General features: G+C 37.9%; 1 protein-coding gene across 44 annotated transcripts in view; it reads left to right on the forward strand.

Annotated features, from left to right (window-relative positions):
* Positions 1-26,708, forward strand: part of CENPK (centromere protein K) — a 71,565-nt gene that overhangs the window by 1,789 nt on the left and 43,068 nt on the right. For 13 of the 44 annotated variants that reach the window (XR_010157223.1, XR_010157225.1, XM_054684337.2 and 10 more), the window contains exons 2-6: positions 31-98; positions 6,591-6,692; positions 9,219-9,275; positions 10,135-10,207; positions 18,913-18,959. Coding sequence is in view for 39 of the 44 variants with exons in the window: in XM_054684337.2 (XP_054540312.1) it covers positions 84-98; positions 6,591-6,692; positions 9,219-9,275; positions 10,135-10,207; positions 18,913-18,959 (294 nt within the window). In the remaining 5 variants the exon portion in view is untranslated. Of the gene's footprint in view, positions 1-30; positions 133-6,542; positions 6,693-9,218; positions 9,276-10,134; positions 10,208-10,528; positions 10,666-18,912; positions 18,960-26,708 lie in introns of all 44 variants that reach the window. The other 31 variants (XR_010157226.1, XM_063811188.1, XM_063811198.1 and 28 more) reach the window with 5 other exon arrangements.

Here is a 26,708-nt window from a genome sequence, read left to right on the forward strand (position 1 = left end):
AATTAAACAACTGAAATTTATTTCTCACAGGTCTAGAGGCTGGAGATTCAAGATCTGGGTGCCATCATTTTCTGGTTCTGTTGATGACCCTCTTCCAGGTTACATACAGCTTTCATCTTGCATCCTCAAGTGGTAGAGAGCAAACTCTTAAATGTTTCTATATGTTTTTATTCTACTGCCACATTAAATCGCCAAGCCAGATAATTTGTTGAATATTTATCCCTCACCCTCCGCCCCCACCACATGTGCAGAGTTTTGCATTACTTTTGCATATTGATAATGTATTTTAGTGGTCAGTAAAGAAATATTTGTTTGACTTTTTCGCTTAAAAATATTCTAAAATTCATGATGACTGACTTTGGCTTTGTGAACTTAAACTGTATCTTATGGGTATAGCAGGTGAGATTTTCAGCCTTCTACTAGTTGACATTCAGATTGTTAATAGCTAACACTGATAAAGCTCTTTATATGCTAGCTACAGTGCTTATATATATATGTATATATACTCATTTAATTGTCATAACCCTAGGGAGTATTTAATATTATCTTCATTTTATAGGAAAGGAAACTGAGGCATAGAAAGTTTAAGTGACTTGCCCAAGTCTCATAGCTTTTAAATATCAAAACAGATTTAAACCTGTATAGTCTGGTTGCAGAGTTCATACCTTTAAAGTTTTTTTTTCTCTAAGTAATGTGCCAGTAAACATAATTGTATAGACTTATGCAGACATATCTATCTTTAGGATTATTCCTAAGAATAGAACTTCTGGGTCACAAGAAATGCATGTAAAATTTTGATGGATATTATCATACAAAGTGATTGTTCCACCAACAGTGCAAGCCTCTTATTTCACATGCTTGCCAGTATTATCTCTTACCAATTTTACATTATTGCCATTCTGAATGAAAATTAATGCTTGTTTAATTTGGATTTTCATAAATTATATATGAGCTTATGAATGTACTTTTTCTGTATTTAAAAGGTATTTGTTTTTTCTTTGAATTCCTCATTTGTGTTCTTTGCCAGTTTCTATTGAATTGTTTTTGTTGTTTACCTTTTTATTGTAAAAATGCAGACACAAAATAAACGTAAAGTTTACTAATTATTATGAGGTGAACACCCTTACCATCATGCTAGTCAAAAAATAAAACTTTGATAATTACCTCAGAAATCTCTCCATTTGGCCCATCCCAGCCACAACCCTTTTCCCCCTTCCACTCTTCCTCCAAAGTAATTGGTAACCTGACTTTTTTGGTAATCTTTTTTAAATTTTTTTTAATGGTGAGTTGTTTGGTTTCTTCTTATGAATTTGTAGGCACTTGTTATATATTAAGGAAACTAGGTCTTGGGTTGCCATATATATTACAAGTATTTCTCCTAGGTTTGGGGGTTTTAAATTTTAACTTTGTTGATGAGATGTTTGTCCATGCAGAATTTAAAAAAAAAAATTTTGGTGTAAAGATTTTACTTAGTTTTGCTTAGAAAGGTGTTTCCTAATCTAAGATTTTAAAAGTTTCTGTGTTTTCATCCTATTTTTTTGTGATTTCTATTTTGGGTTTTTTGAGGGAGTGAGGAATGACGTAAAGATTCAGGTATGAATTTAGACTTATTTTTTTCTCCGCAAATACTATAAATGTTAAAAAAAAATGAGGAAGATTTATATGGACCAAAATATACATTTAAAAAACAGTATTATATATAAAATATATATCTATTTGGATTATTTTTTTCTCCTTGATTTTCATTGTCATCTCTGTCATGTGTCATGTGTCCATATGTATGTGAATATAGAAAGTCAAGAAAGGCTTTGTATTGTGTTCCATTGCTCAATTTGCCTATTTATGTGCCAATTCTACATTGCCATAATAGTGTAGGGTATGTCCTCCCATCTTATTTTTCATGAGGATCTTAGGCTAGTTTTGGCCCTTTGTGCTTCCATGTAAATTTTACAATTTGCTTGTCAAGTCCCATAAAGAGAAACAAAAACTTTCAGGATTTTGGTTAAGATTCAGTAGCTCAACTTGGGGGAGAATTAACGTCTTTACAATGTGGGTCTTTCAGTCCATGAATATGAAGTATCTTTCCATTTATTTAGGTCTGCCTTAGAACTTCTCTGTTAATAAGTTATTGATTAAGCAGTATAAAATGCAGAAGTTCCATATGAATAAAGATATTGAGGAGGGGTATTCTGATTTGCGTTTGATGTGGGGTAGACATCCTCATCATTCTTTATTGCACTGTCTACCTCCTTAAAATTGCCCAGTTTTGAATCTTATGCCACCAGACTCTAATCCCCTTCCATTCTTTGGAGGAATCATCTAGCAAGATTGTTTTACTCACCCTCATTCCTTGAAGATTTTTAGCTCCTGGCTCACTGTTGCCCTTTGCAGTACTACTATCATAATTCTTAGTGATTTTAATATCCTTATAGATTATCCAATAACTTGGCCTCTCTTTTTCTTGACCTTCTCTCCCCTAGTGATTATGTTCTCTCTCTTATCTTAGCTACTTATTCCTATGGCCATTCTTTCACTTTGTCCCTGTCTGTACCTGTGGTGCTACACCATAGAAGAAAACATACAACCATGCTCTGGTTTTACTTTAAACTCATGATACCAATCTCAGGTGAGCCTGTAATGCTACTACTGAATAATCCTGTAACTTTATCCTCTCCCATTTTTTTATATATCTGTTTTACACATCTCTTTTCCTGTGCTCTTAAACTTGCGGTACTTTCTTCCCATCCTTTCATAGCTGATGACCGTAGTTACCATTTTACTGAGAAAAGAGAAACAATCCACATAGAATTTCTACAAGTTCCTAGCAACACGTCTACTTACCTACCTGCATCTACACTCTTGATATTCTGATGACCCTCCCATTAAAATGGATGAACTGCATGTCCATTTATCTTAAGCCAACCCCTCTACTTATGTACTAGATCCCATTCTTTCTTCTCCCCTTTCTCTCTTGTATTAGCAACATTTCCTTCTTTTACTGTACCATATAAAGATGCTATATTTTTTCCCATCTTTAAAAAAGAAAAAGTCTCTTTTAACCCTATATCTCCCTCCAGCTACTAACTGTATTTCTCTCTTGTGCCTTAAAGAAAAAAAAAATGTGTGTGTGTGTGTGTTTTCTTTTTGTTTGTTTTGTTTGTTTGTTTTTGGTATGGTCTTACGGTCTTGCTTTGTCACCCATGGTGGAGTGCAGTTGTGTGATCGTGGCTCACTGCAGCCTCAGTCTCCTGGGTTCACTGGGCTCAAGTGATCCTCTCACCTCAGCTCCTGAATAGCTTGGAATACAGGCATGTGCTGCCATGCCTGGCTAGAGAAAAAGTTCTTGAAAACGTTTCATATACTTAATATTTTTAATTCCTTGCCTTCCATTCTTTCTTGAATCCACTCCAATCAGATTTTTATTCTTGCCATTCTTCTAAAACTACTCCTATGAAGGTTATCTGTGGCCTTCATTTTTGTATGTTTACTCCAAGAAAATTGTTTTAATAAATTACCCCAGAATGTAGAGGTGTAAAACAACTATTTATTACGCTCATGAGTTTTGTGCATTAGAAATTCAGACAAGACACAGCAGGAGCAGCTTCTCTGTTCCACAGTATCTGGAGCCTTGGCTAGAAGATCAAAGCCTAGGGGCTTAATTGCCAGAAATGATCGTGTGTATGTCTGGGAGTTGATACCAGCGTTTGTCTGGGAACCTCAGTTCCTTTCCTCATGGACTTTATGTTGATCTCTTCCTTTTGTGCTACTTTGGGCTTTCTCATAACATGGTGGCTGGGTTGCAAGGGTGAGTGTTCCAAGACAGAGAAAGCCAGAAGTTAGCTATTTTGCCTTTTATGACTTAGTCTTGAAAGTCATGTGGTGTCATTTTCATTGTATTCTCTTTATAAAGACAGCCACAAAGTCACACTCAGTTTCAGGGGGAGAGGAAAAAGACTCTGTCTCTTGATGGGGAATGATGAAATATTGCTGTGACTATTTTTAGAAAAAAGTTTGCTCCTCTATATTACTAAATAAATTGTCAATTCTCTGTAATTTACTTAACCTGTCTCCAGTGTTTGACAGTTATCATTCCTTCCTTGAATACATTCTTGGATTTCAGGGTATCATGCTCTTGATTTTCCTCTTAACTTACTGAGTGCTCCTTCTCAGACTATTCAGTTGGTTCTTACCTCAATAGCTCCTGGCCTGAAGATCTTCTCATTTCTAGCTGCACACTCTTCCTTTTCTTATTTCACCTATCCTCACAACTGTAAGTACAGTCATGTGTCACTTAACAATGGGGATATGTGTTGAGAAATGCATTGTTAGATGATTTCATCATGTGAGCACAAACCTAGATGGTATAACCTACTACATACCTAGGCTGAATACTGTAGGTAATTGTAACAGAATGGTATTTTTGTATTTAAACATTTCTAAACATAGAAACGGTACAGTAAAAAAAATGGTATGAAAGACAAAAAGTGGAACACCTGTCTAGGGCTTTTACCATGAATGTAGCTTATAGGACTAGAAGTTGCTCTAGATGAGTCAGTGAGTTGTGAGAAGATGTGAAAGCCTAGGACATTACTGTACCCTACTGTAGACTTTGTAAATACTGTACACTTAGGCTATACTAAATTTATTTTTTTAATTATTCAATAATAAATTAACCTTAGCTTGCTGTAAGTTTTTTGCTTTATCTTTTTAATTTTTTAACATATCAACTCTTTCGTAAAATCAGCTTAAAACATAAACATGTTGTATAACTGTGCAACAATATTTTCTTTCTTTTTTTATTTTCTAATTTAGAGACAGAGTTTGTCTCTGTCACCCAGGCTGAAATGCAGTGGTGTGATCATAGCTTACTATAACCTTGAACTCCTGGACTCAAGCGATCTTCCTGCCCCTGCCTCCTGAGCAGCTCGGGCTACAGGACTGGGCCACCTCACCCAGCTAATTTTTAAATTTGTTTTATAGAGATAGGGGTCTTACTTTGTTGCCAGGCTGTTCTGGAACTCCTGAACTCAAGTGATCCTACGACCTTGGCCTCCCAAAGTGTTGTGATTACAGGTGTGAGTCACTGCACCTGGCATATTTTACGTTTAGAAATGTTTAAATACAAAAATACCATTCTGTTACAATTACCTACAGTATTCAGCCTAGGTATGTAGTAGGTTATACCATCCAGGTTTGTGCTCACATGATGAAATCATCTAACAATGCATTTCTCAACACATATCCCCATTGTTAAGTGACACATGACTGTACTTACAGTTGTGAGGATAGGTGAAATAAGAAAATATTTCTTTTTTTCTGGCTAATTTATTTATTTTTATTTTTTACTTTTTTAATTTCTTTGTTAAGAACGAAGACACAAACACATTAGCCTAGGCCTAAGGCAAGGTCAGGATCATCAAGACATCAGTAGGCAATAGGAATTTTTCAGCTCCATTGGAACCACTGTTATATGTGCAGTCTGTGATTGACCAAAATGTCATTATGTAGTGTGTAAGTCTTATCTGTGTGATGATGGCTGTCAAATTCATATTGCTAGCTCAAAACTTTGCTTTCAACTGCAGACATGTATATCTAATTGCTTAATCAGCAGCTCCAATAATTGACACCTCAAATGTAGCATATCCTAAACTGAGTTTTTAATCAGCACTTCTCCCATGTTTGCCAAATCTGTTTCTTTTACCATCTTTCTCACCTCAGTAACTGGCAACGTAATAATTCACTTCTCTCTGACAGTCCATATACATGCTGTTAAGAAATTCTGTTGGCTCCATCTTGAAAATATATCCAGAATGGGACATTCTGTGCTGCTTCTATCAATATTATCCTGGTCTACATCTTGCTTGGGTCATTGCAGTAGCTTTCTAATTGGTTTTCCTGCTTCTATCCTTACTGCCTGTAGTTAACCAGAGTTGTATTGTTAAAATGTAATTCAAATGATTCATTCCTCTGTTTAAAACTAATTGCTTATCATCTCAAAGTCCTTAAAATAGCCTACCAAACCCACATGATCTCATCCCTATTGTCTCTCTGACCTCATATTCTACTCTGTCTTACTTAATCTGCTGTAATCACACCAGCTCCTTCACTACTGTGGAAACATGGCAGTCATATTCCTGCATCAAGGCCTTTGCACTTGCAGTTCCCTGTGCCTGGACCCTCTGCTCCTGTTCATCCTTGACCTCATTTCTTTATCTTCTTCATGTCTTCTTACTCAGTTGTCAATTTCTCAGTAACCTTATATGACCACCTTATTTAAAATTATATTGTCCTTGCCCTAGCATTTCCTATGTTTCTTCCTTGTCTTTTCTCCATGGCACTTATAAATCATTTGATATACTACAGTATATATATGTTTTATTTTTTATTTTATTGTCTGTTTTCCTTACTTAGAATAAGGTTCACGGTAGGAGGGATTTTTGTCTATTTTGTTCATTGCTATATTCTTACCCCCTAGATGAGTATCTGGCAGGTAATAAGTGTTCAACCAATACTGCTGAATGAATAAATATTTTTTGCTTTAGTTTTTCTTATAAGGCTAAAAATTCACAAAGCATATATCAATGAATCAGGAGGATCTAGATCCGGATAGTACTACAGATGTGGGAGATGTTACAAATACTGAAGAAGAACTTATTAGAGAATGTGAAGAAATGTGGAAAGATATGGAAGAAGTAAGTTTCAAAAGATAGAAGTGATAGTTAATATAAGATTTAAATCAACTTCAATAATAAATAGACTCAGGAAAGAAATGATTGTGCTAGTTTCCAAAAGCCATTATGTATGATAAATATTTATATAGCTTTTAGACCTATAAGCATTCATTCAAGAAACTTTACACTAGATGAGCTATAGAAAGAAAAATTTTGGCAATCCATGTTCCCAAGGAGATTACCATCTTATGGAAACAACAGCCATTATATTATGTTGTAATACAATATTAGATGTATTGTAGAAGTACAAAGACTATACTTAGGAGGAGTGCTAAACCCGGTGAAGGGGTCAAGGATAGCTTTCTGAAAGAGTTAATTACTGGGCCACGCCTGTAATCCCAGCATTTTGGGAGGCCGAGGCTGGGGGATCATGAGGTCAAGAGATTGAGACCATCCTGGCCGACATGGTGAAACCCCATCTCTACTAAAAATACACAAATTAGCTGGGCATGGTGGTGTGCACCTTTAGTCTCAGCTACTCGGGTGGCTAAGACAGGCTGAGACAGGAGAATTGCTTGAACCCAGGAGGCGGATGTTGCAGTGAGCCGAGATAGTGCCACTGCACTCTAGCCTGGTGACAGCAGAGTGAGACTCCGTCTCAAAAAAAAAAAAAAAAATTACTGGTTTCATTTCTAAAGGATAATTAGGAGTTAGCCTGTAAACGTAGAAGAGGTATACAAAGCATAAAGAAGAAAATGTGTAAAAACTGAGAGAGTTGACAGAACATTAAATAGAATGTTATGGATAATGTAAATTAGGAGAAGGACTTCTGGGGTAAGACTGGAGAAGTAATCAGGGACCAGAACATAAAGGATTTTGTTGAGTGTGTACTATGGGGAGCCACTAAAAGATTTTAAGTATGGAAGTGACATGATCAGATATGCAGTTTGGGAAAATTACTCTGGTGTTTTTGAAGAAAATAGAATGCAGAAGAGTAAGACTACAGATAGAAAGCATTTAGGAAGCTCTAGTAATAGTCCTGGTCAGCACTTTGGGAGGCCGAGGCGGGCGGATCACGAGGTCAGGAGATCGAGACCATCCTGGCTAACACGGTGAAACCCCGTCTCTACTAAAAATACAAAAAATTAGCCGGGCGTGGTGGCGCATGCCTGTAATCCCAGCTACTCGGGAGGCTGAGGCAGGAGAATGGCGTGAACCTGGGAGATGGAGCTTGCAGTGAGCCGAGATGGTGCCACTGCACTCCAGCCTGGGCGACAGAGCGAGACTCCGTCTCAAAAAAAAAAAAAAAAAAAAAAGTCCTGGTAAAAGGTAAGGAAGCCCTAAGTATTGTCATTGCAAGTAGAAGAGTGGATTCAAAGATAAATAGGTAGGATTAGAAGTTAATTTATGTGCAATGGGAGGGAAATATGGTTAGTTTCAGGTTCCTGGTTTGGGCCGTTGGGTGGTTGATGGGATTATTTCCCCAAATAGAGAATATAGAAGTGGGAAGAACACATAATTATGAGTGAAAACATAAATTAATTTAGAAAATGTTGTTTGAAATATATGTACTTTTTCTAAGTTGGTGAGATAGAACTGCCTTTGGTACACTAGAGTATGTTGGTGAAAATTTGTTCTACTTAAGGCAAGCTTGTCCAACCTGCGGCCCAGGATGGCTTTGAATGCAGCCCGACACAAACTTTCTTAAAGCATTATGGATTTCGATTTCTTTTTTTTTTTGGCTGATCAGCTATTGTTAATGTATTTTATGTGTGGCCCAAGATAATTCTTCTTCTTCCAGTGTAGTTCAGGGAAGCCAAAAGATAGGGCACAGATATTTTTAGCATCCTATTCTTCCCAGTAAAGTTTCAGAACTGGTCAAATTAGTGAGGTTTTTCTCTTTTCTTACAATTATTTTTAACATAAATACTTGGTACTTTATATTATTAATGTATTTTCATGATAATTTTTATAATCCCCCCACCTTTTTATTTTTTGCTTCAGGTATTTTTTCAGTATAGAAGTTTGGATTTTAAAATGACTTAAAATTTGTATAGAGAAATGCTGCATTACAAATGAGCAGAAATAGAATTTACTCGTATTTTTATCTCATATAATCATCATGAACAGTTTTGGACTTTTTTAATGGCACAGAAACAATGTCTCCTGAAGGCTTTATTTATTTTCTTAGGATTTCTTAGGATCTGAACTATCTTCTTACTTGTTATTTTTCTATAGTGCTTTCCCTCTTATTTTTTTATCTCCCACTTTCCAATTATCTGACTTATAATTCATTCTAGCTATTAGTTTTTGGGTTTTTTTTTTCCTCTTCATTCTAATGTCTCTTTTTACTTGTGATGTATTCACCTTGGGACTTGTTTGGCTGCCTTAATTGTCTTACATAGTGAGGAATTTCAATAAACTCTTCTCCATCAGATGTTTGTGCTTTAGAAGAGTGTTATATTGGCCTGGTAGAAAAGGGGAGGGGAAGGGAATTTTCTGTGAATTATCGTGTGTGACTTGCCTTTTTTTACTTTTTAAATCAAGTGTCAGAATAAATTATCACTTATTGGAACTGAAACACTCACCGATTCAAATGCTCAGGTATGAATCTTCTTTTTCTTCCTAAAAAATACAAGGTAAGTGGAATTCATTGTATTTTGGAAAATAAATATGTGTGTCTATATTTTTCTCAAGTTTAATACCTTTGTTAATACCTGTATGCTTAATCATTTGGAAAACTTCTTACTCTTCCTGCTTTAAGAGTTGAAAGAATATTCTAAAAACTTTCTAGAACAAGCTATTATAAATAAGAGAGTATTTTCTTTATTATTTGTCCTTTAGCAACTATACATATATTTAACAACTGAGTAAATTGCTTGCTAGTTGCTATTACGCTGCCTTGTTAAAATTAGAACAAAGACCAGCCTGGCCTACATGGCAAAACCCTGTCGCTACCAAAGTACAAAAAAATTAGCTGGTCTTGGTGATGTGGTCATATGATCCCAGCTACTCAGGAGGCTGAGGCGTGAGAATCACTTGAACCCAGTAGACGGAGGCCGCAGTGAGCTGAGATTGTGCCATTATACTCCAGCCTGGGCGAAAGAGTAAGACTGTCTCAAAAAAAAAAAAAAAAAAAAAGAACAAAGACTGCTAACTTTGTGTTAGGTATAATAGTCACAGATATTTTACTATCTATGTCGAATCTGAATTGATTTTACTCTTGGCCTAAAAAAAGGACTGACATTCATTATAATAATCAGAATTATGGAATTGCTGTAGGAATAGATCAGTGGATCAGTGAAACAGATTAATAATTAAAATAAAGTTGCCTCTGGAGCAGCGTGAGAGTTAGGGATGCCAACCCCCTGCAAAGTATTAAAGTATTAAGAATGTTTATATTTTCATCTATGAATAGGTATGAATAGTCCACAGAAAATGACTTTGTTTTCTTCTTTTTTAGCTATCATTGTTAATTATGCAAGTAAAATGTTTAACCGCTGAACTCAGTCAATGGCAGAAAAAAACACCTGAAAGTAAGATTCTTATTTTAAATTTGAATTTTTTGTAAACCTATTAATAGCAAATTAATTTAATAATTGTAGGAAAAATTACAAGATCCATTTGGCCTTTTTGAAATTGCCCAAATTTCATTGATACCGAGAAGCCACTTTTTTTCCTATGATTTTGTACTTCTTTTATTATTATTGATAAACATATCTTACATTAGATTATAATAAGCTTGATTATGGAGACGTTATTATAGCTATTATGTTATCCTCATAGACACTGCCTTATGCTCGCTAGAAATGGTAAATTGTTCCTTTTTTTTTTTTTTTTTTTTTTTTTTGAGACAGGATCTCATCGTGTTGTCCAGGCTGGAGTACAGTGGCACAATCATGGCTCATTGCAGCCCTGATCTCCTGGGTTCAAGTGATCCTCCTACCTCAGCCTCCTGAGTAGCTAGGACTACAAGTGTGTGCCACCATGCTTGGTTAGTGGTTGGTTTTTGTATTTTTTTGTAGAGACGGGGTTTCACCATGTTACCCAGGCTGGTCTTGAACTCCTGGGCTCAAGGGATCCTCCTGCCTTGGCCTCTCAAAGTGCCTGGATTACAGGTGTGCCAGTGATTTGTTTCTTAATGAATGCAATTTACCTAGTGGAAGAGAAAAGTTATAAAGTTAATTTATTTTAGATACTTACACAAAAGGGCCACATAGTTTGTATGATGTCTTCTGTCTTGTCCAGCTGGTGCCAACTATATTTTTGTCTTCAGTTAGGAAGTAGAAGACAGCATAAAAATTTATAATTGTGATACTCCACTAGTACATTTTTTTTTTTTAAATGTGAGAGCTTAAGTTTCTCTATGCAATATACATCTATACAGGCACATCTCATTTTATTGTGCTTCACTTTATTGCACTTTGCAGACACTCTATGTTTAACAAATTCAGTTTGTGGCGAGCCTGTGTCACATTTTGGTAATCTCACAGTATTTTAGACTTTTAAGTCATTATTACATCTGGTTGGGGGATCTGTGATCAGTGGTCTTTGATCTTACTATTTTAATTGTTTTGAGGAACCACAAGCTGCACCTGTGTAAGACAGTAAATTTAACCAATAAATGTTGTGTGTATTCTGACTGCTCTGCTGACCAGTTGTTCCCCCATCTCTCTCCCTCTCCTTGGCCCCCCCTTTTCCTTAAAACACAAGAATATTGAATTTAGGCCAATTAATAACCCTCCAATTGTTTCTAAGTTTTTAAGTGAAAAGAAGAGTTGCACATCGATAACTTTAAATTAAAAGCTAGAAATGATTAAGTTTCATGAGGAAGGCATGTCAGAAGCCAAGATAGGCCAAAAGCTAGGCCTCCGGCACCAGTTAGCCAAGTTGTGAATGGAAAGGAAAAATTTTTTTTTTTTTTTTTTTTTGAGATGGAGTCTCGCTCTGTTGCACTGCCCTCAGGCTGGAGTGCAGTGGTGTGATCTCGGCTCAGTGCAGTCTCTGCCTCCTGGGTTCAAGCGATTCTCCTATGTCAGCATCCCAAGTAGCTGGGATTGCAGGTGCATGCTACCACACCCAGCTAAGTTTTGTATTTTTTTATTAGAGACAGGTTTCACCGCGTTGGCCAGGATGGTCTTGATCTCCTAACCTCGTGGTCCACCTGCTTCAGTCTCCCAAAGTGCAGGAAAAATTTTTAAAGGAAATTAAAGGTATTGCTCTAGTGAACACACAAATTATGAGAAAACAGAATAGCCTTATTGCTGTTATAGAGAAAGTTTTACTAGTCTACTTAGATGATCAAACCAGCCATCATTCCCTAAGCCAAAGCGTAATCCACAACAAAGCCCTAGCTCTTTTCAATTCTGCAAAGGCTGAGAGAGATGAGGAAGCTGCAGAAGAAAAGTGTGAAGCTAGCAGAGGTTGGTTCATGAGGTTTAAGGAAAGAAGCCATCTCCATAACATAAAAATGCAAGGGAAAGCAGCAAGTACTGAGGCAGAAGCGTCAACAAGTTATCCAGAAGATCTAGCTAAGATACTTGAAGGTGGCTATGCTAAACAGCAAATTTTCAATGTAGACAGAACAGCCCTCTATTGGAAGAAGATGCCATCTAGGACTCTTATAGTTAGAGAGAAGTTGATGCCTGGCTCCAAAGCTTCAAAAGGACAGGTTGACTCTCTTGATAAGGACTAGTGCAGCTGGTGACTCTGAGTTAAAACCAACACTCATTTATCATTCCAGCAATCCTAGGGCCCTTAAGAATTATACCAAATCTACTCTGCCTGTGCATTGTAAATGGAACAGTAAAGCCTGGATGACAGTACACCTGTTTATAGCATGGTTTACTGAATAGTTTAAGCCCACTGTTGAGACCTACCACTCAGGAAAAAAAAAAAGATTCCTTTCAAAATATTACTGCTCCCCATCTCTTCACTCAACAGCTCTGATGGTGATGTACAAGGAATTTAATGTTCTCATGTCTGTTGATGCAACATCTGTTCTGCCGCCCAGGGACCAAGAAGCCACCTCAACTGAAGTCTTATTATTTAAGAAATACACTTCATAAGGCTATAGCTGTCATAAGTCCTCTGATGGTCTGGGCCAAAGTACATTGAAACCTTCTGGAAAGTATCCACCATTCTAGATGCCATTAAGAACATGTGTGATTTATGGAAGGAGGTCAAAATAACAACATTAACAGGAGTGTGCAAGAGGTTGGTGCTAACCCTCATGGATGACTCTGAGGGGTTCAAGTAACTACAAATGTGGTAGAAGTATCTAACTAGAATTAGAAGTGGAGTCTGAAAATGTGGCTGAATGACTGCAATCTCATGATAAAACTTGAACAGATGAGGAGTTGCTTACCATGGATGAGCAAAAAAGTGGTTTCTTGAGATGGAATCTACTCCCAGTGAAGATGCTTTGAACACGGTTGAAATGACAACAAAAGATTTAGAATATTACATAACCTTTGTTGGTAAGGCAGTGTCAGGGTTTGAGAGGAGTGACTAATTTTGAAAGAAGTTCTGCTGTGGGTAAAATGCTATCAAACAGCATCTCATGCCACCGAGAAATGTTTTTGTGAAACGAAGAGTCAATCGGTGTGGCAATCTTCATTGCTGTCTTATTTTAAGAAACGGCCACAGCCACCCCAACCTTCAGCAGCCACTAACCTGATCAGTCATCAGCCATTAACACTGAGATAAGGCCTTCCACCAGCAAAACATTACAACTCACCGAAGGCTCAGATTAGGCATCTCAGTTAGCAATTTTTAGCAATAAGGTTTTTTTTAAAATAAGGTATGTACATTTTTAGAAATAATGCTAATGCATAATTTAATAGACTGCAGTATAATATAAACAACTTTTATATGCACTAGGAAAACAAAAAATTTGTGTGACTTGTTTTGTTGTGATATTTGCTTTAGTGTGGTGGTCTAGAACCAAACTTGGACTATCTCCAAAGTATCCCTGCATATGATATTCTATTTGGATTGTACCCTCTTTTTCTGTATGCCTTCCTGCTTCTTTCTTCTCCCACTCTGTTTTCTTTCCTTTAATTGTTCTCCACCCCATGCTTCCCTTCTTAGTCTTCTTTGTAGGCTTATCATTTCTCTTTCCCAATTATTGAAATTCCCCAGGCCGGGCGCCGTGGCTCATGCCTGTAATCCCAGCACTTTGGGAGGCCGAGGCGGGTGGATCATGAGGTCAGGAGATCGAGACCATCCTGGCTAACACGGTGAAACCCCATCTCTACTAAAAATATAAAAAATTTGCCAGGTGTTGTGGTGGGCGCCTGCAGTCCCAGCTACTTGGGATGCTGAGGCAGGAGAATGGCATGAACCAAGGAGGCAGGGCTTGCTGTGAGCCGAGATCATGCCACTGCACTCCTGCCTGGGCAACAGGGCGAGACTCCATTTCAAAAAAAAAAAAGAAATTCCCCAAGGAGCAATCTTCAGCTGTTTTCTCCTCATTCTCTTCCTATACAATTTTATCCATATTCTTGCTTTAATGACTGTCTTCATGCCAATGTCAGCCATTTTTCCACATCATTGTTACTACCTGTTAGTCATTAATTTGAGCATTTCTAATAGGTGTGTAGTATTACAATTGTGATTTTAATTTGTCTTCAACCGTATGTCTTATTGCCTTTTCAGTAGTATAGTTAGCATCTCAAAAACTGCTCATACTCAAAAATTTTTTTTTTTTTTTTTTTTTTTGAGACAGTCTTACTCTGTCGCCCAGGCTGGAGTGCAGTGGTGCAATCTCGGCTCACTGCAAGCTCTGTCTTCCAGGTTCAAGCAGTTCTTGTGCCTCAGTCTCCTGAGTAGCTGGGATTACAGGTGCCTGCCATCACGCCTGGCTAATTTTTGTATTTGTAGTAGAGACGGGGTTTTGCCATGTTGGCCAGGCTGATCTCAAACTCTTGACCTCAGGTGATCCTCCTGCGTCAGCCTCCCAAAATTTTGAGATTACAGGTATGAGCCACCACGCCCAGCCTCAAATATTAAAATGTTCAAGTTCTCCAGAGGACCCTATAAGCTATACCAGCATTATATCTTCTTCTCCTGTTTTTATGTGTTATATCTGTAATAATAACTTCCATATGTTCATATTCTCCAGAGGACACTATATACTATACCAGCATTATATCTTCTTCTGTTTTTATGTGTTATATCTATAATAATAACTTCCATATTAGTATACTAGAGCTATCATAACTACTATGGACTAGGTGGCTTAAACAACAGAAATTAATTTTCTCACAATTCTGGAAGATACAAGTTAAAGATCAAGGTGTCAATAACGTTGGTTTCTTCTGAGGCCTCTCCCCTTGGCTTGCAGATGTCCATCTTCTTCCTGTGTCTTCACATGGTCTTCCTTCTGTGTCCTAATCTCCTCCTCTTATAAGGACACCAGTCTTATTGGATTAGGGTCAACTCTAATAACCTAATTTTAACTTAATTATCTCTTGAAATACCCAATTCCAAATACAGTCATATTCAAAGGTATTGGGGATTAGGATTTCAACATAGAAATTTGGGGGTGGGGACACATCAACCAATAACAATTTATAAATCTATATATTTAAACCAGACTTCTCTGCAATATCAGACTCAAGTATCTTTGTACCTCCTAGGCACCTTTTCCAAAATATTTCATAGACACCTCAGATTCATGAACTGACCTTTTCTGTTTCCTCACTCATTGAATGGAGCATATTTGATCAGCTCCCAATTTAAGAGTCCTCCTAGATTCTTCCTTTTTCATTTTGCACATATAGCATATTTGTTAAAATTAGAACAGCCGGGTGTGGTGGCTCACGTCTGTAATCCCAGCACTTTGGGAGGCCAGGGCTGGTGGATCACCTGAGGCGGGGGGCAGGGGAGAATAGAACAAAAACTTTAGAACTAGAACATATAACTAGTTACTAAATATCTAGTCCTACTGTCACAGATTTACTTCAGGTTTTCATCACCAGTCCATTAGATTATTATAACAGACTTTTTAATCTCTTGACCACAATGGGTTTCCCCCACCCTGGCAATGATAGAAGTTTTCAAACTTAAAGAAAAGTTAAAAAATACATATATATAGAGTTAACTGTAGTAAACTCAGAGACCAGATTCTACAGTTATCAACATTTTCTCAATCTTGTTTTAGGCTTTTTTGGAGTGGCTTTATATAACATACATTTATTATCTCACAATTTCTGTAGTTCAGGGGTCTGAGGACATTTATTATTTCCCAGTTTCTGCAGATAGGAGTCTGGACACAGCTTAACTGGGTCCTCTGCTTAGGGATTTCATGGCTGCAATGATAGATTCTCCTCAAAGGCTTGAGGAGGGATCCATCTCCAAGCTTACTGAAGTTGTTGGCAGAATTTATTTCCTTGTGACTGTAGGATTTATGGTAGCTTTAGTCCATGTTTTTGTTCTTTCTATTGTTCTTCCTTCCTGATCTTCTAAAATTCCTTTTATTGTTTCTGTTTCAAGAACTTCCTTGAGCCGTTCTTTTAGAGTTGGTCTGCTGGTGACAAATCGTCTTAGTTTTTCTTTATCTGAGAATTTCTTGATTTCTCTTTCATTCCTGAAGGATATTTTCACTGGATGTGCAATTCACGGTTGTTTTCTTTTAGCACTTAAAAATGTGCCACTTACCGCTGCCTCCCTTGGTACTGATGAGAAATGTGCTGTCATTCTGATCGGTTTTGCTTTATAGAGAAGGTGTGTGTGTGTGTGTGTGTGTGTGTGTGTGCGCGCGTGCTTTGAGGACTTTTTCTTTGTCTTCAGCCTTTAGAAGAATAATTATGTTGTACCTTAGCCTGGATTTCTTTGGCTTTATCTTACTTAGGAGTCACTCAGATTCCTGAATGTGTGGATTTATGTCTTTTGCAGAATTTGAGAACTTTTTAGCTATCATTTGATGTATTTTTTTAGCAACTCCCCCCACCTTCTTTCTCCTTTCCTGGAATTCCGATAACATGAATGTTAGACCTTTTGTTACGGTTACCCAAGTCCCTCAGGTTTTGTTTAGTTTAAAGAAAATTTTTTAATTGTGGTAAAATATAAAATTTACAATTTTAACCATTTTTAAGTGTATAGTTCACAGTAGTGTTAAGTACATTCACATTTTTATGCAGTGTATCTTCAGAACTTTTTCATCTTGCAAATCTGAAACTCTATACACATTAAACAACAACTCTCCTTTTCCATCATTTCCCAGCCCTGGCAACCTCAATTCTACTTTCTATTAATTTGATTAGTTTAGATACCTCATATAATGGAATCATATAGTATTTGTGTTTTTGTGGGTGGCTTATTTTAGTTAGTGTAATATCCTCAAAGTTCTTCCATGTTGTAGCACATTAGAATTTCCTTCCTTTTTTAAGGCTGAATAGTATTTCATTGTATGTATATACCACAGTTTGCTTATCCATTCATCTGTCAACGGAAACTTCGGTTGCTTCATAATTTCATTACTGTGAATGTGAGTGCTGCTATGAACATGGATGTGCAGTTCTCTTTGAGGCCCTGTGTTCAATTCTTTTGGATGTCTACCAGAAATAGTGGATCATATGATAGTTCTATTTTAAGTTTTTTGAGGAACCACCTATACTATTTTCCATAATGGTTGCACCATATTTCAATCCCACCAACAGTGCACATGGTTTCAGTTTCTCAACATCCTTGTTAACACTTGTTACTTTCTGTTTTTTTGATAGTAGCTGTCTGCTATGGCCTAAATATATCCCCCAAAATTCATGTTAAAACTTAATCACCATTATGATAGTGTTAAAAAGTGAGGTCTTTAGGATGTGATTAGTGAGCTTCTTATAGAGGTTGAAGGTAGTATCTAGTCTTTTTTTCCCCTTTTGCCTTCCACTATGTGAGGATACAGCAAGAAGACACCATCTTGGAAGCAGAGAGCAAACCCTTCCAAGGCACTGAATATTCTAATACAAACCTATCTATGAAGCACATGTAGAAAGTTCTTCCCTGTTAGAAGGCTTTCTAGAATAGCAGATACCTTTGAAAGTTTTCAGTAGCCTACTATTTGAGAAGTTTCAAATAGCTCTTCATTAGTAAAGGAAAACTTCTAGCATAAGGATTGAACGCATTAAAATTTGCTATACAAAATTACACATTTGTTTCTACTCATCAGGCTGGCAAAAATTTTAGAAGAGTTTGTAATATTTCTTGCTGTTTTTTTCTTCATAGCTCATGGAAATGTCTTTAGAAAGGAAGCTGACATTCTCTATTCAGATTCAAAGTACACATTTTATTCTCTGAAATTTCATTTCTGAGAATCTGTTCTATAGAAATGAGAGCACCAGTACATAAAACCGTGTATAAAAGTCTGCTTACTGCATCCTTGTTTGTTATGGCTAGAAACTAGACACAAAGTTAATCTAAAATCAAAGTGTTCAATCAAGAGGGCAATCACACAGTATATTATGGTATATTCATTTTGGAATATCATGCAGCCATTAAAAGTTATGAATTAGACCTATATAGGTCTAGGTTTCCCTGGGGGTTTTATTGAGTGAAAGTAAGATGAATATAATATGTATGATATGACCCCATTCTTGTAAAACCAATGATGATAAAAATAACCCTTTTAAGTGTATGTAAATGTATGTTACATATGTGTACATAGGATATATGACTACAGGGAAAGTATTTGAGGAACACACTATAGATTAGCTTCCCTTTTGAGGGTTTGAAGAACAAAAGAAGAAAAAGGCACTAAACAGTACATAAATAGGATCAAATTTATCTAAAATTATATATAGTTGGCTATATGTGCAAAGATGTTAAAAATAAATAAAATGAAAACTGCACACATTTCATAAAAAGTTGTGTATTGTCAAGGCAGGTGGATCACTTGAGGTCAGGAGTTCAAGACTGGCTTGGCCAACATGGTGAAATCCCATCTCTACTAAAAACACAAAAATTAGCCAGGCATGTTGGTGGATACCTGTAATCCCAGCTACTCAGGAGGCTGAAGCACGAGAATTGTTTGAACCAGGGAGGTGGAGGTTGCAGTGAGCCAAATAGCGCCATTGCACTGCAGCCTGGGTGACAAGAGGGAAACTCTGCCTTGGAGGGGAGAAAAAGTTGTATATTATATAAATGGAGATGGAAAGAAGTATCTTAGAAAACCGCAAAATTAAATTCTTGATTTTTGAGAATTAGCTAAATATATGTGTAACTTTGTTTTGTTTTGTTTTTGTAGCAATTCCCTTGACTGAAGACGTTCTCATAACATTAGGAAAAGAAGAGGTAAGCCACTCAATGAATTTGTAGTGACCCCAAATAATTTCTAACTAGATCTATTTTAGATACGTTCATGGCATAAGAAATAGGATAAAACCACTCTAAAACCATATTAAATTTTCTGCTTTTATTTATGTTTTATTGAACATAATATTTGATTTTTTTTTTTTTGGAAACGGAGTCTCGCTCTGTTGCCCAGTCTGGAATGCAGTGGCACAATCCTGGCTCACTGTAACCTCCGCCTCCCAGGGTCAGGCGAGTCTCCTGCCTCAGCCTCCCGAGTAGCTAGGATTACAGGCATGCACCACCATGCCCGGCTAATTTTTGTATTTTTAGTAGAGATGGGGTTTCAGTATGCTAGCCAGGCTGGTCTTGAACTCCTGACTTCGTGATCTGCCCGCCTCAGTCTCCCAAAGTGCTGGGATTACAGGCGTAAGCCACCACACCTGGCCTAAAGATTTGAATTTTGAACTCGATTTTTGCATCAGAACTATTACTGAAGTTAGTGGTTATATGTAAACCTTAATCTCATATCTAGTTTTTAGTTAAACTTCACAATAAAAGCAAAATATTAAACATCGCTTAATGACCCCATACATACATCTCTCCTTCTGCTGTGGACTAAATATTTGTGTCTCCCAAAATCCATACGTTGAAATCTATTCCCCAGTGTGATGATATTAGGAGGTGAGACCTTTGGGAGGTGATTAGGTGCTGAGTGTAGGGCCTTCATAAATGAAATTAATGCCCTTATAAATGTCTGAAGAGACCAGTGTCCTCCCCTTCCATCTTGTGAGGACACAACTAGAAGGTACTGTCTATGAAGAGGTGAGCCCTCAGTAGACATTGAATCTTGGACTTCCTAGCTGCCAGAATTGTGAGAAATAAATTTTTATAAGATCTCCAGTCTGTAGTATTTTGTTATAGGAGACTGAATGGACTATGACAGAAAGTTGGCACTGAGAAGTGGAGGTGGTACTATATAACAAATACCAAAAAATTCGGAAGCACCTTTGAAACTGGGTGATCAGTAGTAGAAGGAAGAATTTTGAAATGTGTGCAAAGGCCTACATTGCTGTGAGCAGACCTTTAAAGGCGATTCTGGTGGGAACTGAGGTTATAAGAGAGCTGTAGAGAAAGCCTCAGCTTTCTTAGATAATACCAGAATAGTCCTGAAAAGAATGTTGGTAGAAATATGCACAGTAATGGCCATTTTGATAGGTCTCACCTGGAAAGAAAGAACATGTGTCTAAGGATAGAGAGGAAAAAAACAAAGTGTTTTTCCTAGTCTCCGTCACCACTCAATACAACGTAGCACCTCTGGTTACCAAAATGTGTGGGGAATTCTCACCAGCAACCAATTCTTTGGCAGATTCTGCAGATGATGATTCTCTCCTACACACCAGTTGGGTGTCCTCTTAATTCACTTCAGTTCTGACACAATCTACTTGGAGGTAACATCAGATCCCACAGGTTGAGCGCTCAGTCCCACATGCCTGACCCCAGTTTCAGATACCAGTTGCCAGTAATAGATTGTTGCCTGTATTCTGACTGGCTATAAATCAGGGGTTTCCATGATCCCCTCCTCCTCAGGTTTAATTAATTTGCCAGAGCAGCTCACAGAACTGAGAGATAAACTTACTTTCATTTACTCAGGTGTCATAAGAGATATTACAAAGGATACATGGCTGGGCATGGTGGCTCACACCTGTAATCCCAGCACTTTGGGAATCTGAAGAGGATGGATCACTTGAGCCTAAGTGTTCAAGACCAGCCTGGGCAATATGGCAAAAGCCTGTCCCTACAAAAAAAAATAAAAAATCTTCTGTGTGTGGTGGTGTGTGTGTGATGGTGTGTGCCTGTAGTCCCAGATACTTGGAAGGCTGAGGTGGGAGGATTGCTTGAGCCTGGGAGGTTGAGGCTGCAGTGAGCCATGATCACGTCACTGCCTTCCAGCCTGGGCAGCAGAGTGAAACCCTGTCTCAAAAAAAAAAAAAAAAAAGGATACAGTTGAACAGCCAAATGGAAAAGATGTGTAGGGCAAGTCATGGTGGAAGGGACATGGAGTTTCCATGCCATCTCTGGACATGGTACTCTCCAGAAACTTGCCTGTGTTCAGCTATCTAGAAGCTCCCCAAACCCAGTTCTTTTGGGGTTTTATGGAAGCTTCATTATGTAGGTACGATTGATTAAGTCATTTGCCATTGATGACCAGCTTAACTCTCAGTTCTTCTCCCCTCCCAGAGTTTTGAGGGGTGGTGCTGAAAGTCCTAATGCTCTAGTCAGGTTTTGGTCTTTTTTTATGACCAGCCCCCATCCTGATGTTACTGAGGGGCTCCCAGCCATCAGTCAACTCATGCATATGAAAAGATACCACAATAGGGATAAAGACCAAATATATATTTTACAATATCACAATGTTATTGCACAGTGGAGTAAATGTCATTCTTATTATAAAGAGGCAGAGAGCTGAATTGCATTCCTGCCCTAGTGTTTTGTGAAAGATAGAACTTATAGGAATGAAGTTGAATCTTTGAGGAAATATTTAAGAAAAGTATTGAAGGTATGGCTTGGCTTCTCTTGACTGTATAGTAAAATGTGGGAAGTTAAAAATGACTTAAATTGCTAATAAAAAATGAAGCTGAATTTAAATGTTTGAAAAATTGTCAGCCTATCCCTACTGTAAAGAATGAGAAAGGCTGTTTGGGAAAGAACTTAAAGGGTGTGGCCAAATGACCATCTGATAAGGAGATTAGTCAGCCATCTCAACTGAAGACAGGTGCTGTTGTTCAAGACAATGGAAGAATGCAATGTAAGGGCTACAGGAGTCTGTGGGACCTTGGGCCATACTGCCTAGCATGAACTCATTCTCTGCTTCCTATACTTAGACTGTGTTCATCAGTTGCCCCAGGTGCAGCTTCAGTGTGTCTAGGTGTGGCAGAGACTGCAGTGATCACCCTTCTGGAGGGTCATATCTCCTCCAGGGTGCAGAAAGTGCAAGCCAGGGGTAATGGCTGGTTCCACCTGGGTTTTAAAGGAAGGAGCCTCCTGGCAGAGCCTTGAGCTTATGACCTCAGTCCAGGAGAGCCATGGTGCCCAGGCACAGCGATACTGTGAGTGAAGCACAGACAGAGAGCTGCTAGAGGGCCATTTTGCCAAGCTGTGGGAACAAGGATGCTCAGAGCTGTGGGTCCCCAAACACCTGCTCAGCAAAGCTGCAGGGGCAGAGCCACCTGCACCCTAGTGGGCCTTGAAGACAGCATTGAACCAAAGATTATTCTTGGGCCTTAAGATTTAAGGTTTACCCTATTGTGTTGGGAGTTAATTGGGACATGTTACCCCTTCTTTCCTATTTCGTTCTTTTGGAATAGGAATGTCTATCCTATGTTGCTCCCACCATTGTATTTTTGAAGCCCATAACATGTTTGATTTCACAAGTTCACAGTTGGAGATCAATTTGCTTCAAAATCTATTGTACTGTGAATTTTATTCATTTAATTTAAATCATATTTAGATGAGATGTTAGACTTCAAACCTTTGAGTTGCTGGTAGAATAAGTTAAGACTTGTGGCTATTGGGATGGAATGAATGTATTTTTGCATGTGAGGAAGACATGAATTTTCGAGTTTTAAATATGAATGTCCAGACAAGGATCATAGACACTTTCTCAAAACTTAAATGTCAATAATGTCATATTTTTAAAGTGTCAGTTCATAAGGTTAAAATATAGAAGAGAGGATGGAAGCAAACAGAAACTTTTACAAGTTGTAGAGCATGGAAAGAGGTAAGTATGTGCCTAGAGACAGAAATCATGATGAAAAGAGTTTGCCCCCACAAAATTGAAGAAAGTCTTGGGATTTGAAGGAGCCTGTTACTGCAAAACTCAGAGTTCAAGTGTGGAGCTAAAATCAAGGCTATTTCTTTAAAGTCAGAATATAGATGGTTAAATCTTCCTAGCTTACTGTTGCTAACTTCTTACCTATATATCTGAGAACCGGAAGTATATGATATGGAGACATTAAACTAGTGAGGCTCTTGACTCAGGGATACCAGGTTGGGTGGTTAATAGGGGTGGTGTGCAGGTCAAAAGTCAGAAAGATCAAGTTAACATTTTTATTCTGCATGGTGTACTGCTAGTTCCCTCCATCGCTCTGTCTGCAGAGGTCCCTAGTTTTTTATTTTATTTATGAAAAATAAAACGAGGAATGAAGTTGAATCTTTCGCTGAGAAAATATTTAAACGAAGTGTTGAAGGTATGGCTTGGCTTCTCTTGAATGTATAGTAAAAGTGAGAAGAGAAAAATGACTTAAAGAAATTGCTAATCAAAAAAGAACATAGCCTTAGACAGGAGATAAAATATTTTGAAAAGAAAATATTTCTAAGTAATAATATATGGAGTCCCCAGTGAAAAAGTAGGGTGGCCACACATCATAAAGCCTTATTCATAAACATAGCATTCATAGTAAGTTTTTGAGTTTTAAATAGGAATGTCCAGACAAGGATCATACACATCTGTGAAATGTCTCCAAGTTGAAAGACAGAAGTTCAAAACAACTGAACAAAGATGAGCCTCAAGGAGAGACACTTCAGGGAACCAACGAGAATTTAAAGAAATAATACCATCCACAGGATAAGAAAAAATTTTGATCCCACAAAATAACAATGCCATTTTTTTAAAAAAGGACCACTTTACACCGTCTAGGATGGCTATAATCAACAGACAATAACATGGGTTGGTAAAGAAGTACAAAAATTGGAATAGCAATACATTGCTAGTGGCAATGTAAAATGGTATACTATTTTAGAAAGCAGTGTGGAAATTTCTCAAAAGGTAAAAGAGTACCTCTATGTCGCAGCAGTTTCATTCCTGGATATATACCCAGGAGGAATGAAAACATGTATGTATCCAAACGAAAAGTTACACATGAATGTTCATAGCATCATTTTTCTTACAGGCAAAAAGGGAAAACAACCTCAAATATCCATCAATTAATGAATGAATAAAATGCAATATATCCTAACAGTGACACATTATTGGACAATAAAAAGAAATGGAGTGGAGATACATGCTAAAATATGGATATACCTTGAAAACATGCTAAATGAAAAAAGCCAGCCACAAAAAACTGCTGTCTTAGTCTGTTTTCTTCTGCTATTGCAGAGCATCACAGACTGGATAATTTATTTTTAAAAAGTTTATTCACCGGCCGGGCGTGGTGGCTCACACCTGTAATTCTAGCACTTTGGGAAGCCAAGGTGGGCGGATCACGAGGTCAGGAGAGACCATCCTGGCTAGCACGGTGAAACCCCGTCTCTACTAAAATACAAAAAAATTAGCTGGGCATGGTGGCGGGTTCCTGTAGTCCCACCTACTTGGGAGGCTGAGGCAGGAGAATGGCGTGAACCCGGGAGGAGGACCTTGCAGTGAGCCGAGATCGCCCTACTGGACTCCAGCCTGGATGACAGAGCGAGACTCCGTCTCAAAAAAAAACAAGTTTATTCACCTATAGCTGAGAAAGTTTATTTAAAAAGTTTGTTCATACATAGTTGTGGGGAGAATTGAGCACATCTATGCAACTCTACTAGGAAAGAACTCCTGTAAGCTTCTCCCATGTGCCTTTTTCTTTGTCTGTATTAATGTTTCCTCTCACTTTAACTCCAACAGAACAAAGTTCCAACTTTTTTTAACTGCAGAACTTAAAAAGATTGAGAATCTAAGAGCATGGTGCTGTTTTTGGTGAGGGAAGGCCATCTTACTGTATTATAGCACAGCAAAAGGATAGAAGGTGGAAGTGAATACAAGAGACAGGAAAAGGCAGGGCTGAACTCCCGTGACAACTAACCTATTCTGGCAATTATGGCATTAATCACTTCATGAGGGTGGAGCCCCCACGACCCAATTGCTTCCCAAAGACCCTACCTCTTAACACTGCCACAATGGCAACCAAGTTTCTATAGTCATGGAAATGTAAATAATGGGCCAGGAATGGGAAAAAAGGACAGTTGGAATAATAGAAGAAATAAAGCTAAAGTCGAATTATGAAATTTTACCATTATAAGTTGCAGAATATTAAAAAATCGAAGGCAAGAAATAATAAAATAAATAATACATGGACATTTTCTCAGAATAAAAGATAATTATTCTCCCCCCCCAATCCCTACATATATATATATTTTTTTTTCTTTGAAACAGGTTATTACTCTGTTGCCCCGGTTGGAGTGTAATAAGATTATAGCTGTCTCATCTCAAACTGCTGGGGTCAAATGATCTTCCTGCCTTAGCTTCCCAAGTAGCTAGGAGTACAGGTGTGTGCCACCATGCCTGGCTAATTTTTTTATTTTTTATTTTTGTTTTTTTGTAGATGGGGTCTCACTATGTTGTTAAGGCTGGTGTTGAATTCCTGGTCTCAGGCAGTCCTTCCACCTTGGCCTCCCAAAGTGCTGAGATTACAGGCGTGAGCCACTGTGCCTGGCTAAGATAATGATTCTTTACATTGAAAAAGATCCACCAAATTTCCAACACAATGAATTTAGAATGACCCATGGCAGATGATCCAGCAAAATTTTTCCCTTTCATAGCAACTCTTAGCAACCCCAAACTAGCAACTGTAGCTTAGAGTGGCCAAAATCCAAACATGATGCAGTGCCAGCATCTGTCCCAAAAACTTTCATTTTAGCTATTTTTCATTACAGTTAAAAATAAGGGGATTGTATATTTAGCTTGTTTCTCATTTTACATTTTGTTGTATATTCAGTGAGCCAGCTCTACAGGAGCTGGTTCTATCATTGTATATTTTACTGGTAACTTCTACCTACAGTAACTTATCGCAGTGCAGCTGTTGTTGTTTTATACTATCGGTGACTCAGTAACCATCTGGCATCAAACTTTACCCGCCCTGTAATCCTTCCTTTTCTCAAACAGTGCTTTCCTTATGTTTCAGCTAGCCGGAGTTATAGGAAATCTCATTTGTAATGCTAGTTGTGTCAGAGTTTTCTCTAAGACTGCCCTCAGGTGCAATGATTTGTGGGATAGACTCACTGGACTCAGAAGAACTGCTGTTCTCTTGGTTGCAGCTTATTAAAGTGAGAGAGAACATTACAATGAACAAAGGAAAAGGCACATGGGATAAGCTTACAAGAGTTCTTTCCCAGTAGAGTTGTGTGGATGCGCTTAATTCTCCCTGCAACTGTGTGTGACGTGGCGAGTTGGCAGCCAGAGAATCTCACTTGAGCCTTGTTTAGGGTTTTTATTGGGAGTCAGTCAGGTATTGTGTAACTGACCTTAACTATGTATACTCCATCCGCCTAGAGTAAAAATGCATTTAACACAAATCACATAGTTAGCATAAACTCTCTAATCAAGCTGGTGCCATGTGACCCAAGGTTCTAGACATAGAAAAATGCTCATCGAGTAGAGTATTCCAAGGGCTCAGAGCTTATTTTCAGGGAACTGACCAAGGGCAGTTCTGAAGACAGGCTTTAGTAATGTCCAAGGTTTTTGCAGTCTAGGTCTGCTGAGTTAACTCTTTCCTGCATAATTGTCTTTTCACCTCCCTCCCTCCCTCCCTTCCGTCCTCGACAGGGTTTTGTTCTGTCACTCAGGCTGCACTGCAGTGGCATCATGTCAGTTCGTTGTAACCTTGACCTCAGGCTTAAGGGATTCTCCTACTTCAGCCTCCTGAGTAGCTGGGACTATGGGTGTGTACCACCATGTCTGGCTAAGTTTTGTATTTTTTTGTAGAGATGGGATTTGCA

The sequence above is a fragment of the Pan troglodytes genome, chromosome 4 (genome assembly GCF_028858775.2).
Source record: "Pan troglodytes isolate AG18354 chromosome 4, NHGRI_mPanTro3-v2.0_pri, whole genome shotgun sequence".
Classification (NCBI taxonomy): Eukaryota; Metazoa; Chordata; class Mammalia; order Primates; family Hominidae; genus Pan; species Pan troglodytes.